Genomic DNA, 16,259 nt, shown 5'->3' with positions numbered 1-16,259 from the left:
TATGAGTGGAACAGCTCACTTTATATAGCACCATATTTTTTAGCACATTAATATTGCATGTTAAATATTATTTATTGCTCATACAATTATTGCACCAGTCACTTTCCAATCTTTCTGCAGGCACTTTTATACCTTGCACTTGCACTTAATTGAAGTTTTTATGGAATATATTATTGTTTGAATATTACACATTATTGTTTTTAGCTTAAGGCACTTTGCATCACAGCTTATTACATTTTTATTATATCTAAATTATATAGGCAGCGCCATCACCCCTATTCCTTTTATATCCATTGTAAACTTCTAGTTGGCACCGGTTGGGCCTTCTAGATTGGGATTTGATTTCCATTTTCCCACCCCTCATTTGTGATACTGCTCTGGGACGTCCCGAAGGTGCTGTATCACCGAGGACTACGTCTGTCAATGAGCGCTAGAGAAAAATGGATTTTTGTAAAATCTTACCGTAAAATCCTTTTCTCTTAGCTCATTGACAGACGTAGTCCCCGCCCCTCTGTTTTTGAGTTGGGTTGGGTTAAAATCTCTAAAGACTGCTTTTTCACATAACTGATTTGCTGAGGCAGAGAGAGAGAGGATATACCCTCTGGGACTGCCCCTAGGGTGTGGCCAGAGCTTTTTAATTTCCTGTCTAGTCCTGCTCCTGTGGAGGCAACATAACCCGAAGGTGCTGTATCACCGAGGACTACGTCTGTCAATGAGCTAAGAGAAAAGGATTTTACGGTAAGATTTTACAAAAATCCATTTTTTTCTTCAATTCGGGGGCTTATCTATAAGTTTTATAAGAGTAATAAATGCAGTGGCTAATGTAGGGCGTTATAAGTTTTCATAAACACTTTAGGACCAGACCTTTTCTGACACTTTTTGTTTACAAGTAAAAATCATTATTTTTTTTATAGAAAATTGCTTAGAACCCCCGAACACTTTTTAATGAGTTTTAATGCAAAAAAACCCCCCACGATACATAACCCAATTTTTTGGTAAAATCTAAAAGGTGATATTATGCCAAGTAAATGGATGCCTAACATGTCACGCTTTAAAATTACGCATGCTCATGGAATGGCAACAAACTACGTTACTTAAAGATCTCCCTTTAAATTTTTTTTACAGGTTACCAGTTTAGAGTTGCAGAGGTCTAGCTCTAGAATTATTGAATTTGTGGTAATACTCCAAGTGTGTGGCGTGAACACAGTTTACATATGCGTGTGCGACTTGCCCAAGGGATGGGAGCAGCTTCAGAATAACTTTTTTTTTTTTTTTAGCACTTTTATTCCTATTACAAAAAATTTAAACACCCCTTGTATCAACCCTTGTGATAGAAATAAGACTCCTATTTATGGAGATCTCTCGTAAAAAAACAAAAATTAATCTGATGCTTTAAAAAAAAAAAATACATTTTACATCCGCCCCCCAAAACTGGAAGTGACATCATAATGCCACTCCTGGCCTCCTAGGTCATAGAGGTGAGGAGAGTTGATCAGGTCTCTCCTAACCACTATGGCCAACTGCGTGAAATGCAGGATAGCTAAAATGTGTGCAGCTGCGAGGTGAGCACATATTTTAAATTGCTATGTTACTGCTTAGCGAGCAGCGGGAGGTGACCCCCTCCTGCTGCTTCTAAAAGCAATCCAGCTGCTAATTAGCCATTCGGATCGCTTTTCATCAGGAAGAGAATCGCCGTCTGGAAAAACAAAAAATACCAGGGTTAGGGCTGATAGCTTTATCCATAGCCCAGATTTAAACCACTTCAAAAATGTCGTGTGTATATATACATATTACCGTCTTTCTATCGTGGCCGCTAGAGGGAGCTTGGGGGATAAGTGCCATAACTCTTGAAGGCAAAAAATTGAATTTCATGTTAACATTGGTTTCTAGGCAGAGTATCTATTTAAACTGTAGTGAAAGTTTCTAGTTTCGATTTACTGAAAAAAACATGGGATTTCTAAGTAATGAGTGTATTATCAGCTAGTTTCATTCTCCCTACATATGCAGATTGCTAACCTGTAATTGGCTACTGTCTAAGCTAACGCCTATGTTTATTTTGTAGAAATATCTAATTCATGGAATACATATTTGAAATTGAGAGTTGATACAGCACACCTGTGTCTTGTGTCTTCTCATTTTTCCGCAATGACCGGACCCAGCAGAGGAGAAACGAAAGTTCATGGCAGAATTAACCCTGGGGTATTACTGAGTAACCCAACAACTCTGGTTTGTGCCTAAAGCCCAGCTTTGGGCAATGCAAGGGTTAACTTACCTTATTATCACTCCTGTATGCTCCCTAAATTCATGCAACTGCTTTTGTGAAGCCTACTCAAAGGCCTTCCTGGTCACTGTTGAATGCCGGTCTCCTCCACGTTCAATGTAGGCTTAATAGCTGTGTGATGACGCTAAGAGTGGAGGAGAGAGCCAGGGTCTGCTGGAGTGTGGTGTAAGGTAAGTTAGACCTCCTCTTCATTTGCCCCTAGACCTAGTGCTCTTCTAACCCTTGCTGGGTGTGTGTGTGTTCTCCGTCCTGGAGTGGAACTTTAACATCTGTTGAGATTGGAAGTCGATCGCACAGGGAGTGCATTGTTTTCAGTGAGATGGCAAATCCATACTTGTATTGTTGTGAGAAAGGGTGCTGAGCTATAACCGCTGCGATTTAGGAAGCAGACCCTGTGTATATTCACATAGATCTATACAATTATAAATCAAAACAAGATTTTGTAAAATTTTAACCACTTGGTTCCCCCCACCCACAATGTGCTGCGGGCAAGCTGCAGCTGTAGGCAGAAGTGCCTACTTCTGGATTTAGAGCATGTGCATGTGTGCCCCCTATGCAGCTCCTGCTGTGATAGTACTCAGCAGAAGCCAGGTGGGATCTGCTGATTGGCTTGTTGGTTAACAATACAGAGCTCTGTACCGAGGGAACGATCTGTTTTTTGCATTTAATAAATCCAATTAAAACTGGTATACACTATGGGCTGTTGCTCTTTATCTTTACATGAAAATGAGTACTAAGAAGGGGTAAAAAGGGGATATTTGGTTGTGGACCCTTAGTCAGCTGATCCGATTGAAGCCACCTTCCTGACAGGCCTGATGCCCACTTTGAGGGGACTGAGCTTTGGTGAGTGTAGGACCATCAGGGGAGCACGGCTTATGCAATATCACTAATATCACTATTGTCACAGATGACTTTGGAGCACTTTGAAACGCACCTGTCACTTTAATAATAGAAAATTCTTTCATGGATTAGAATTGCCTATATTTACATATGAAGTTCTGCAGTTTTGCTTAGTACTTTGTGGAGCACCACTATAGTCACGGATAATTTTGGAGCACTTTGAAGAGCACTTTGTCACTTTATTAGTAGGAGGTTCTTTTTACGGATTAGATATTGCATATTTGCACACTATTTTTAGTAGTTTTGTTTAGCACCTTAATGTTACACTCATTACCTCAACAGAGGTTTATTTGGATATAGACATTGGTTCAGCACTTTATTTATACACTAGTCACTATTTCTTTCACATATATTTGCATTTGGATACCTTTTTAGCACTGCAACACTACATATTTTGACATAGTGATATATAAAGAAGTTATATATCTAAAGAAGTTATGTATCTAAATATTAGCAACTTATTAAGTTGCATTTCAACTATAAACTATATTATATTTCACTAAATAATACACACACTTGAAGCGACCATATATTGGCAGAATTTATGATTTCTTGGCCATTTTTCTGAGAATATGAATGATGACACCAAAACTTTTCACTCATGGTTAGTGTTTGGCTGAAGCCATTTATTATCAATCAACTGTGTTTACTCTTTTTAAATCATAATGACAACAGAAACTACCCAAATACCCTGATCAAAAGTTTACACACCCCAGTTCTTAATACCATGTATTGCCCCCTTTAACATTAATGACCGCTTGAAGTGTTTTGTGTTATTTGTGGATGAGGCTCTTTATCCTCTCAGATCGTAAAGCTGCCCATTCTTCCTGGCAAAAAGCCTCCAGTTCCTGTAAATTATTGGGCTGTCTTGCATGAACTGCACATTTGAGATCTTCCCAGAGTGGCTCAATGATATTGGGGTCAGGAGACTGAGGTGGCCACTCCAGAACCTTTAATTTATTCTGCTGTAGCCAATGACAGGTTGACTTGGCCTTGTGTTTAGGATCATTGTCATGTTGGGATGTCCAAGTACGTCCCATGCGCAGCTTCTAGGATGATGAATTCAAATTTTACTCCAGTATTTTTTGATAACATACTGCATTCATCTTGCCATCAATTCTGACCAAATTTCCTATGCCTTTGTAGCTCACACATCCCCAAAACATCAGCGATCCACCTCCATGTTTCACAGTAGGAATGGTGTACCTTTCATCATAGGTGTTGTTGACTCCTCTCCAAATGTAGCATTTATGATTGTGGCCAAAAATATAAATTTTGGTCTCATCACTCCAAATGACTTTGTGTCAAAAGGTTTGAGGCTTGTCTCTGTGCTGTTTGGTGTATTGTAAGCGGGATACTTTGTGGCATTTGAGTAGTAATGGCTTTCTTCTGGTGACTCGACCATGCAGCCCAACTTTCTTCAAGTGCCTCCTTATTGTGCATCTTGAAACAGCCACACCATGTTTTCAGAGGGTCCTGTATTTCACCTGAAGTTATTTGTGGGTTTTTCTTTGCATCCTGAACAATTTTCCTGGCAGTTGTGGTTGAAATTTTAGTTGGTCTACCTGACTGTGGTTTGGTTTCAACAGAACCCCCTCATTTTCCACTTCTTGATTAAAGTGTGAACACTGCTGATTGGCATTCTCAATTCATTGGATATCGTTTAATCTCTTTCCTGTTTTATACAGTTCAACTACCTTTTCCTGCAGATCCTTTTCACAATTCTTTTACTTTCCCCATGACTCAGAATCCAAAAACATCAGTGCAGCACTGGATGAAAGATGCAAGGGTCTGTCAAGAGTCCAGAAACTCATTGACCTTTTATACACACACACTATTTACAAGCAAACAGATCACAGGTGAGGATGGTTGCCTTTAATAGCCATTCAAACCCCTTTGTGTCAGCTTGTGTGCATGTTATCAGGCCAAAATCACCAGGGTACGTAAACTTTTGATCAGGGTATTTGGGTAGTTTCTGTTGCCATTATGATTTTAAAAAGAGTAAACACAGTTGACTGATAATAAATGGCTTCAGCCAAACACTAACCATGAGTGAAAGAAAGGTTTTTGTGTTATCATTCATATTCTCTGAAAAATGGCCAAGAAATCATAAATTCTGCCAGGGTGTGTAAACTTATGAGCACAACTGTACATACCAACAATGACACCCTAAAATACATTCTGCTACTCCTCCTGGGTATGGCGATGCCACGTGTGAGACGTTTTCACAGACTGGCCACATACATAGGCCTAACATGCAAGTAACTCCTGTGGGCTTCTAACACATAGCATGTACATACCAAGAATTACACTGAGCAAAAGGTAAAAAAAAAAGGACTACCTGTGGTTTTAGCAGGCAGGAATACTGTCCCAGCACATAAAAAGCATTGGTCCAGACAGCCAATGGAAATGTCCAGGTAGGCTAGTATGGACTCTGCCTCATTGTGGATGGGACACCCCGTTACTAGCATCTGGCCTATCATCTAGAAATGTTACCCTGCTTGTGCTTACCACTGCACAAGGACTTGCAGAACTGCTGGTGGATGCCTGCCTATATTCTTGGAGTGCTGGAGTGCTGCGCTGCTGGTGGCTGCCTCAGGATTTTTTGCGCTGCTGTCCTCCTCAGTTTCCATTTTAGAGCCACTGCTTTCTACTGGCTCATACTCGCTATCCGAGTCTGTCGGAGAGAGTTCCCCGCTACTCTAATCTGATATACTCTGAAGAATATGGAAAGCCGCCATGTGGACAGATGTGCGCAGATGATTCCTTGGACAGATGTGTGACAGATGTTGATCACTGGGACAGATGTGGCAGATGATGTGCGCCAGATGATCACGGACAGATGTGGCAGATGTTCATTGGGACAGATTATTTTACTGGGGCAGATTTGTGACCGGTGTTTTTCACTGTGTTGGGGACACTAGTTGGGTGATCAGTGTGTAAAAAGCAGTAAAACAGCTCAAAACTCACTGATCCCCGGCTTGCAGCACAGATCCGCTCTCCTTCCTGACAGGTTCTGTGGGAGGAGAAGCAGAGCCAATCGCCGTTATAACGGCTGTGTATACATTACATGACAGCTATGCTTGGACACAGCCATCGTGTGATCAGGAGGGCCAATCACAGAGCCATCCTGTCGAGCGGTGTTGCGCTGTGTCTGGGGGACACAGGCACACCGGGATCGCACAGCTGCGTGGACACGCTCCTTCTGAAGGATGTTCAGGAAAATCCATTCAGGAGGAGGAAGCGCCCACCTGGCCGTATATATGTGCAGCGGCCAGGTGGGAGGAGGTTAAAGTAGCACAGTGCCGAATAGCAAAAACTGCCATGGTCATGAAGAGGTAAAACGTTCCGGCACTCAAGTGGATAAGGAACAATAATAGGGCTATTTACATCACACTGATCTATTAAAAAATGTATCTAAATAAACATTGCAGAAGACTATATTATCTTTAGGAACTAACGTTCTAAAAAAAAAAAAAAAAAAAAACACCCTGTAATAGTGTGCTACAAACTTTTGCACTTTATGTCAAGCAGCGTAGGTGAATTCAGGACACAGACTAAATATAATGTCCAATTTAACATAGAAAACAGTATAATGAACAGGGGAAATATTTGTTCTGGATGGGTGACTGCATCTTATTCAATGAGTACGGTCATTTCGGAATGCGTAATATCTATTCTGTATTTTACCTCTGCAGTTTCAGTGATGAATTGCTTCTACAGGCAAATAAAAAAAAAAAAAGTGTAAATTTCACTTACAATGAGCAGTGCAATCTTTCAGAATCAGGTTCTGGAAAATTTTCCTTCTTGCTAATTTAGTGGCTCCGTCTTTTTGTTTATTACCTAGATTTCTGTGTGGAAAGAGTGTCAGGCAGAAAATGAGGCTGTGGAGGAAATCCAGAGCCGGCCTGTAATTAATCCTGCTTTCTTATTATGACTGTGAGTGTATGTGGGTGCTTTCATTGCCAGGAATGTTTTTCTTTACAGTTGCATTTCTGATGCTCTGGAATGTTACCCATGTATCTACCCTCAATGCACTTTGAATGAGAAGTTTTGTTCTATTACTCTTCTTATCTCTCAGTGAGGTCCCAGGATCCAATCTGGTGCAATCTTCCTAGTAGATTGTAATTATTCCAGGGTTTCACCTTTTTGTTTTCAGGCAAGTCCAAACCTTAGGATTTCACTTCTCTCTTGTACTTGTATAGCGTTTTATTTAAGCCTAGCTCCTGGGAAAGGAAAAATGCTCCCTTCCAATTGGGTTGTCCTCATGCTGCAAGAGTTAAATACTTGTTTAGTTCTAGGAGCCCAGGAACAACAGTTTCACCTACCTGATCCCCACTTCCCCAGCAGTTGGTCCTCTCCACTACTTCCCTAAACTCCAGCTTGTAAGCTGCTCCTCAGAGTACTATGGGTATGGGCAGCGTATGTGTTGACACCAGAGGACCTGCAATAGCTGGCGCATAGTGGAGAAGAAAGTGACCGTTTTAACAGCACGGTGGAAGCCTTTAGGCTTAGAGGATCAGGATAGAAAAATAGATTTTTCCTTTATCTTAAGCACTTTACCACCGGAGGATTTTGCTGTCTTACGTCCAGGCCACTTTTTGCGATTCGGCACTGTGCGACTTTAACTGACAATTGCGCGGTCATGCAATGCCGTACCCAAACAAAATTCATGTCATTTTTTTCCCACAAACAGAGCTTTCTTTTGGTGGTATTTGATCACCCGTGCGATTTTTCATTTTTTGCGATATTAATTAAAAAATGCGACAATTTTGAAAAAATAACAATATTTTTCTACTTTGACAGTTAAAAAATATCCAATATATTCAATTTTTGTCATATATTTAGGCCAAAATGTATTTAGCTACATGTCTTTGACAAAAAAATTCTCAATGAACGTATTTTTAACCGCTTTATGACCGGAAGGTTTTACCCCATTCCTGACCAGGCCATATTTTGCGATTCGGCACTGCATTACTTTAACTGAAAATTGCGCGGTCCTGCAATGCTGTACCCAAATTAAATTTATGTCCTTTTTTTTCCCCACAAACAGAGCTTTCTTTTGGTGGTATTTGATCACCTGTGTGATTTTTACTTTTTGTGCTATAAACAAAAAAAGAGCGACAATTTTGAAAAAAACAACAATATTTTTCAAATTTTTTTTATATGAAATTCCCCCCCAAAAAAATGTAAAAATCAAATTTTTTTTATCATTTTAGGCCAATTTGTTTTCTGCTACATATATTTGGTAAAAATAGTAATGGCAGCGATCTGCGATTTTTTTTTTTTTTTTTTTTTTTGCGGGACTGCAACATTGCGGCGGACAGATCGGACCCTTGACTGACATTTTTGATACTTTTGGGGATACCAGTGACATTACTACAGTAATCAGTGCTATACATATGCACTGTTACTGTAAAAATGACACTGGCAGGGAAGGGGTTAATTTTTATTGGAGAGGGAGGGGTTAATGTATGCCTGGTGCTTACTAACGTGTGTGGGGGGAGGTGACTGAGTGAGACAGGCACAGATCGCAGGTTCAGCTAAGCTGAACCCTGCAATATGACCCTGCCTGTCACTTAGGAGATCCGCCCGCTTTGTTTACACAAGCGGGCGGATTTCCACGCTAGATCCCCGATGATCGGGGAAGAGCAGCGGGGATCACCGCCGCTCCTCCCCTGGCCCGACTCCCGCTGTAACTGAATACAGCGGGAGCGAACCTCCGGCGGCGCACGCGCGCGCTGCCGAGAGTGGGGAATGTCTGGTGACGTAGGTCTACGTCGCCAGACGATAACGAGCCACTTTGCCGCAGTACAGTCAACGTGACTGGTCGGCAAGTGGTTAAACTTGGTATACATGCTTCTGTCACATTTCAGGACTCTTTTTACTTTTGCTGGCACTAATTAGGAAAGTCCTCCATGACTCACTTATACTCTTCTTTCCTATGCACCCATGCTTCTCCATTTCTTTGTCTCTACAGGGAGTCAAACTCTGTAAGCTTCATGTAGAATGGAGTTGGGCATTTACAAAAGGTAATGGAATCACTCCTTTCCCTTATGTGCCCGTTTTTGGGCCTGGTGATTAGCCACTTAAGCCTCAGCACTGCATCCTGGATGAAGAAAACATGCCTCATCAAAAGTGATAAGTGAGTCATAGTTTGGGCTATCTAGAGACGTTCAAAGGGTCATTTAGGGTAAAGTGACAAAGAAGCAATAAAGTTTTTAGTTTCACAAGTCAAGCGTTAAACTGATCTCCAGCCTAAAGCCTCACACACTACAAGTTTTTTTTCATTCAACCAATTGGGCTGAACGAAAAAGTCCTGACGGCTTGGGTCAGAGCCACTGTACTAACTATCTGATGTTAGTACAGTGATCTCCCCTGCTGTTCTACTGTGTTCTGAAAGGGTGACGGCCCCCCTGCCAGAACACTCTGGTCAGAGTTCTCATTGGCTGAGAGAGCTGATCCAAAGGCTGTCAGCAGATCTCTTCCAATCCTGCCCCGGCTGCAGTACTAATGGGCTGAATGTTGCCAAACATTCGGCCGATGTGTACTAGGCTTTACAGCCAGCATCCTCCTGCTTTTTCCTCCCTAATCTTACTGTCCCTAGCCTGCCCTTTTCATTTATTGCATTTCAGTTTTTTTCAGTCATGAAGGCTCAGCATAACATCTGGGCATTATGTAGGGCAATCTAAGAGGAACCAGTGAAGGCAAAATATAAGCGGATGAAAATCCCCTGTAAGGTTGATCTTCTTCTTTTTCATAGCCATGAGGCAGAAAGTTTTCAGATGATACAGTCAAGGCTTTCATTGTGCATGCGCATTTGAAAGTGGTATTATGTTATAGGAACCATCTCTATAACATAATGTAGCTATCCAATGCGCATGCACAATGTAAGCCTAAGGAACCTAATAATATAAAACCTTTTTGCAAGATATTGGTACGCATAGACACACTGTATGTAATCGCTTCACCTACCCCCCCCCCCCCCCTTAACCGCAAAGTTGGGTTTAGAATCTCATGTTTCCAGATGTCCACTATCCTTGTCAGTGTACAGAAGTCCTTTTTATAATTAAGTGGTCTGATTACCATAAGAGTGTCCAGTGTGTACCAACGTAACACTTTTCATGTATATTTTTTTCCCATGCATTTTCAGCTTAACAAATGTAAAACCTAGAAAAACAATCTCATCTGCAGTCCTAAAATGTCTCCTTTTGTTTTTTTACTGATCCATATATTAGCATAACAATTCCTTGTTATTATGGCAGAGAGAAGTGATGTTCCGTACAAGCCAGCCAATGCAAATCGGTGGAGGATGCAGGCTACCTCCGCACAGTTGGAACTGTTTAATTAGGAAAAAAGAGTGTATGGGACATCTGGATCCCAATGTTGTATTAGAATACTGGCCAAACATGGGCTGTCCAACACTTTGCTGTGGGCTTCCCAGTCTACAGTGGTGGCTACATATGACAGATGGGCAATTGGTACACAGGACCACAGTAGTGGGCATAGCAGAGCCTGCCCATGTAATAGCGCATCATCAAATCTCAACACCTACATCTAAAATTACATTCTCTGCAGATATCTTGCATATGTTTTGAATTATGATAGATTTCAAGGCAAAATACATTTTTTTCCCAGTTTGAAGAACGATTTATTTTTATCAGTTTTTACCTCTTAATTTGGTCCTATTGTGGAGATATCTCCTCTCTTCCAATCCCAGTGACAACATATCACCAGGACAAGTGGGGTCAAATTTCAAAAAAGGGCACACTTTTTAAATTAAAAATCATTTTTTTTTTTGGCAGAGTAGGGGGAAGGCTTGCACCTCCAGAAACTAGTATTGCAGTCTGAGTCCCTGATGAAGTGTTTCCTTCACTTCTTGTCTAGATAACCACTGAGGAAATTTTCCTAGTGATGACAGAAATTCAAACCTGACAGAGGTTGTAATCCTTATCCACTCATAAATGTAAATTTGTGAGAAGTGACTACTGTACAACTCGCTCCATGAGAAAGGCCTCCACTTTTTAATCTGAGCAACTCGTCCTATTACTTTCAGTGAGAGCTACAGTACGTAATCTATATAACTGACACTTGAGGCTGTCCAAATTGCCAGGCATATCATAGTTGTCTAAGCATCTGTAAGGTCAATATGCTATTTTTTAATTTTTTTTTTAATCAAGAGAAAGATTTTTTTTAAAAAAATCGCACACATATACAAACAGTGCAACGGGAACAGAAAAACAATAACAAGGTAAGGCACATAATATTTTACAGATCTCACCCATCAATCCATTATGCAGTAGAAAGCAGAAAACAACCTGAACCTAAAATTGCAATACTAGAGAGTAATCCTACATCAAAGAGCATAGCATCTCCCCAAGACCAGACCACCAGAGTCTCACACCACCCCCATCGATTAAAGCAACAGACTGTCGAGGATCAGGTCCGTAGGAGCCATCCCCGGACAACTCAGCCAGACTCCCCAAACTTTTTGGAACTTAGCCGGAGCACCCCTATGCAGGTAAATATATTTCTCCATGCGAAGGGTGGAGCTCAGTTGCTCCATCCACATCCTACATGTGGGAGGATCCCCGATCAATCCAGTGTCTAAGAATATGCAGCCGAGCCTGAAACAGAGCTCGCGCAGCTGCCTCCCGTAAATATCTATCATCTATAATGTGATCCAGTATACCCAAGAGGCAGCAGTGCTTGGGATCCAAATGGATCGCCAAGCCCAGAACCCTGTTTATAGTGGAAGTCACAGATGTCCAGTACCGATGCAGTTTTGGGCATCTCCATAACAAGTGTATTAGATCCCCCACATCCCTCTCACATCTATTGCACATATTGTCTGGACGAATACCCATAGCATGCAATTTCACCAGGGTGTGATGAACACGAAGGAGGATATACCAATATGCCATTTTTATCTTTATACATGACTATAGACTGTACATAAGGTACATTGCGCTACCTAAACTGGGATATTCAATCAGTGATAAGCATGCAACCCCATACTTTCCTGTAGATGTAATTTCCTCTTATTCCTTCCTGTATCTGATGTCTGGGTCTACGTGCATCTTAGGAAGTCTCTAGAAATGTATATGCGTCAACTTTGTTTAAGAATTTTTCTAAACATCGGTTGAGGTATTGAAAAGCTGCTTACTTTTGAGTGCTACCCATTTGGCTCAAAACACACGCTTGCTTCTCTTCTGATTAAGTTGGCCATACATGTGTAGATTTCTATTGCTTAGCTTATAAGTAGGCAGGTGCAGGTTTACCACTATCCAATAGGTGGCACTGTGCCATTATACAGATGGAGTAGAGTCTAATAAGGAAAATGTCCACTCATGGACTATAAAAGTGTCTCAAAGTTATCAGCCGTCTGATTAAACGCTGCAACTTCTGGTGACCTTTGGCAGTCATCTTAGTGTAGGAACTTTATAAATCAAGGTATCTGCATTTTTCAGGCACACCAGGAGCAAGTGGTAGGTCACTGACCGAGACCCCGCTTGTTAGGGAAAGCAAATACTGCACACCTCCCAGCAGAATCTGTCCTCTCTCTGGTAATAGATTCCTTCAGCAAAAGTCTGTTAAGCAAGTGGTGCTGACAGGGGCATATACTGCATGAATTTCAGACAAGCGAGCAGTTATTATCCAAAAGTCAAGCAGTGTATGACTGCCTTTAAGCCGGCCATACATAGATTGAAATTCAGCCGGTTCAACAGGGACTGCCCGAATTTTGATCCATGTATGGGCAGGGTGGTTGCACAGAAGTCCATCTACTGATTGAGCAGCAAAAATCAGACTTGCCGGTTGAACAGAAGTCAATTGGCACTGCCAGCTATATCCATGTCTGACGGAGGAGAAGTATCCCCAGTGTCCGAATATAATCACTTAGCGGGGAGCTGGCATTTGAGGTAGATGGGGGAATAAAGTCGAACTGATTCATGTATGGGGCTGCCTTAAGTCCTTCATAGATTTGTCGAATCTCAGCTGGTTCAGCAGGACTGGCCTAAATTTGATCAATCTATGGGCAGACTGGTTGTACTCAAGTCTATCCATCGATCAATTTAAGTACAATCAGCCTATCAGATTGTTTGCGTGTCATCATTGTGTTCTGTTGGCAGGGAAGACTTCCTGCCGGCAGAACACAATAGCACTGCAGGATTCCCGTCAATACTGACTGTGTTGATGGAGGCATCGGGCAATTATCTTTACCTTCACCCATGGTGGAGGGAAAGAAAATTGTATGGCTTGCCTTAGGCCAACCATAGACGGAGCAAATTTCTTTCCTGCAACCATGGCCATTATGCTCTCATGGTGGTGGGGAGAGGGGGGGGGGCAAGGGAAGGTATCCCTGCTGGAAGAATACAGTAATTTGCATGTAAACTGTGGCAAGCTGGTTGTACCCAAGTTGATCAATCAACTTTGGTACAGTACATTCAGCCTACCCATACATAGTTTGAATCTCAGCCAGTTCCTGCTGAACTGGCAAAGATTCAGACCCTCTATAAGTGGCTTTCCTCTGTATAGTGCTTTACTGTTCTCCGCTTTGTGTAAGGCTGTTTTTGTGGACAAAGTGAAAGCAGTGCACTCTTGTCCTGTAAGTGTTTTAATTCCAGCCCTTGTTTAGCAGGGATGTTCACTATGTTGTTGGACATACTGTCTGAACAGGGGTCAGAGATTGTGTGAATTTGCTTATGTAAGAAAATATCGGATGCCGGGAAAGTAAAAGATGAAAGTCTCTTCGAAAATGTATTTTAGATAACATGACATTCAAAGTAGGCACTCGCTAAATAGACATAAATGTTTTCAATTAGGATCCCTGGAAGTCAGAATGCATAGCAATGCTGACACATTACATAGCTGTGAATTTGGAAATGCAATTTCTTTTTTAAATTAGTTGTTCTGCTGATTTATTGTCTCTATTTACAGTATTTTCCCCAGAAGCAATAATTGTACAGTCATCTCCTGTTTATCTTTGTTCTTTTCTGTTAGGCAATGCGGCTGTCCTCCTGATTATTTCTGCCAAGGATTTCTTCAATGACGACAACCTCTATCTCTACCTTATCTGGAGTGTGCTGATCCTGGAGCTGATCCTAACTGTGATATTCCTGCTAATGTATACAGGTGAGAACACAGGAGGCCAAGGAATGCTTCTACTCCTATTTATAGCTACACGACACAACCTGTTTTATGTAGCCACACATAATTAGTGAATGCAGTGACATTTTTTCTTATTTTCTCCATTGGATTTTAGCTGATAATTTCATATGCTGGTATCTACCAACCGGGTACCGATAACTTTATTCCTTTTTTTATTTTTTAGAATATGATTGGTTGGCATGGTGGATTGTAGAAAAACATTTATAGTCACAAAAAAAGTGCAGCTCTCTCCTTCAATAAAGTGCATTCAAATTATAGTGCATAAATAAATATCTGAAAATCAGTGTAAAAAACATTTTGTATATAAAACAATTTACGTCAATTTAAGTCCATCTTTCCTTCTAAATAAATAAATACACACATATATATATTATCTTTGCACCTCTTGAACCTCTCTCTTAGATGGTAAGCTCTAACGAGCAGGGACCTCTGATTCCTACTGTATTAAAATGTATTGTATTTGTACTGACTACCCTCAAGTTGTAAAGCGTTGCGTAAACTGTCTGCGCTATATAAATCCTATATAATAATAATATATATATACATACATAATCCATAAATAAATGATTTAGAGCCCATTCACATTGAGGCGACACAACTTCGGGGGGCGACCTGTGAAGTCGCGACTTGCAGAGACTTCACATAATGGTAGTCTATGCAAGTCGCTCCGAGGTTGCCCCAAAGTAGTACAGGACCCTTTTTCTAAGTCGGAGCGACTTGTGTCGCTCCTATTAGAACGGGTCCTGTACTACTCAGTGGACCGCGACATACCGCGACTTGTCAGGCTGACAAGTCGCGCTAATGTAAATGGGCTCTTAACGTTCATGAGAAAAAAAAGTGCGGTCCCATACACCAAAAGCTCTTCAGTAATTTGTCTCTAATCACCACAGTGACCTTTAGCCCACCTCGAGTGTCTTCTCACCTGCTTGACTGGACCTCCCTAATTAAAGGAGGTCTATATGCGCTTTGCAGTGTTAGAAGTGGCACCGCTCCCTCTGGGTGTACAATCCGTAGCTCTCAGCATGGTGTCACTCAAATAGAGGCAGGCAAGAGGAAAGAACCATAGTGCAAATTGCTAAAAAAAAAATGTATTTCCATATAAAAATCCACTCACATTTCACAAGTAAAAAAACCCCAAAAAACGGGCATTTCACAATACAATCCTCGACATACACAGCTCCATCTGGTCCTAGCGTGATTACGTCACCGCCTACCTCACACATAGCGCCCAATGGGCTTTCTCAAAGGTTCAGGCTTCTGGACTGGATCACGCTTCCTGTTTTTATGCAGCCCGGTTCCCATGGTAACTGCCAAAACAACCACCGCCACAATACCGGAGACCCACAGATCTGATTAAACTTAAATACAAGATGTCCAGGCAGACCATATACCTATATTTAATATCCTACAAGCCGATAACCCTTCTGTTATATTAAAAATGCAGTGTCTATCGATATACTTCTAAACTAAGCATAGAAAATTAAAAATGAAATAAAATAAATCTCAATCGCCCTTTAAAACCTGTATCCCCACAATTGGATTCTTCTACTCCTAAACTGTGTATATACAAACATTTTTTTTCAGAATTAGTTTTGTTTTCTCCATGGGGTTTTAGATGATGATGATTTCATATGTTGGTATCTACCAACAGGGTACCGAGAAATGTATTCCTTTTTTTATTTTTTAGAATATGATTGGTTGGCATGGTGGATTGTAGAAAAACATTGCCTAAGTACACGAAAGCTAGTTGTATAATAAGCTAGCAACTGATGTTGCCATACATCTGTGGTCAGCGTCTCATGGGGGAAATGGCAGCAATTCCCCCTGCAGTTATCACTGTTTCCCCACTAATAAATTGATGCCACAGGTGTCTGGTTTCAGCTCTCCATCCCACTTTCATAGCAAATTC

The 16,259-nt window shown here is 41.2% G+C and overlaps 1 protein-coding gene across 1 annotated transcript in view; it reads left to right on the top strand.

Annotated features, from left to right (window-relative positions):
• The window catches only part of TMEM192 (transmembrane protein 192), a 144,198-nt gene that overhangs the window by 77,371 nt on the left and 50,568 nt on the right, over nucleotides 1-16,259 (top strand). The window contains exon 4 of the mRNA XM_082272598.1: nucleotides 14,183-14,314. Coding sequence (XP_082128724.1) covers nucleotides 14,183-14,314 — 132 coding nt within the window. The remainder of the gene's footprint in view (nucleotides 1-14,182; nucleotides 14,315-16,259) is intronic.

Source organism: Pelophylax lessonae, assembly GCF_965119305.1.
Source record: "Pelophylax lessonae genome assembly, chromosome: 1".
Classification (NCBI taxonomy): Eukaryota; Metazoa; Chordata; class Amphibia; order Anura; family Ranidae; genus Pelophylax; species Pelophylax lessonae.
Note: the sequence above shows the minus strand (reverse complement) of the source record. Positions and strands in the feature narration are given on the sequence as shown.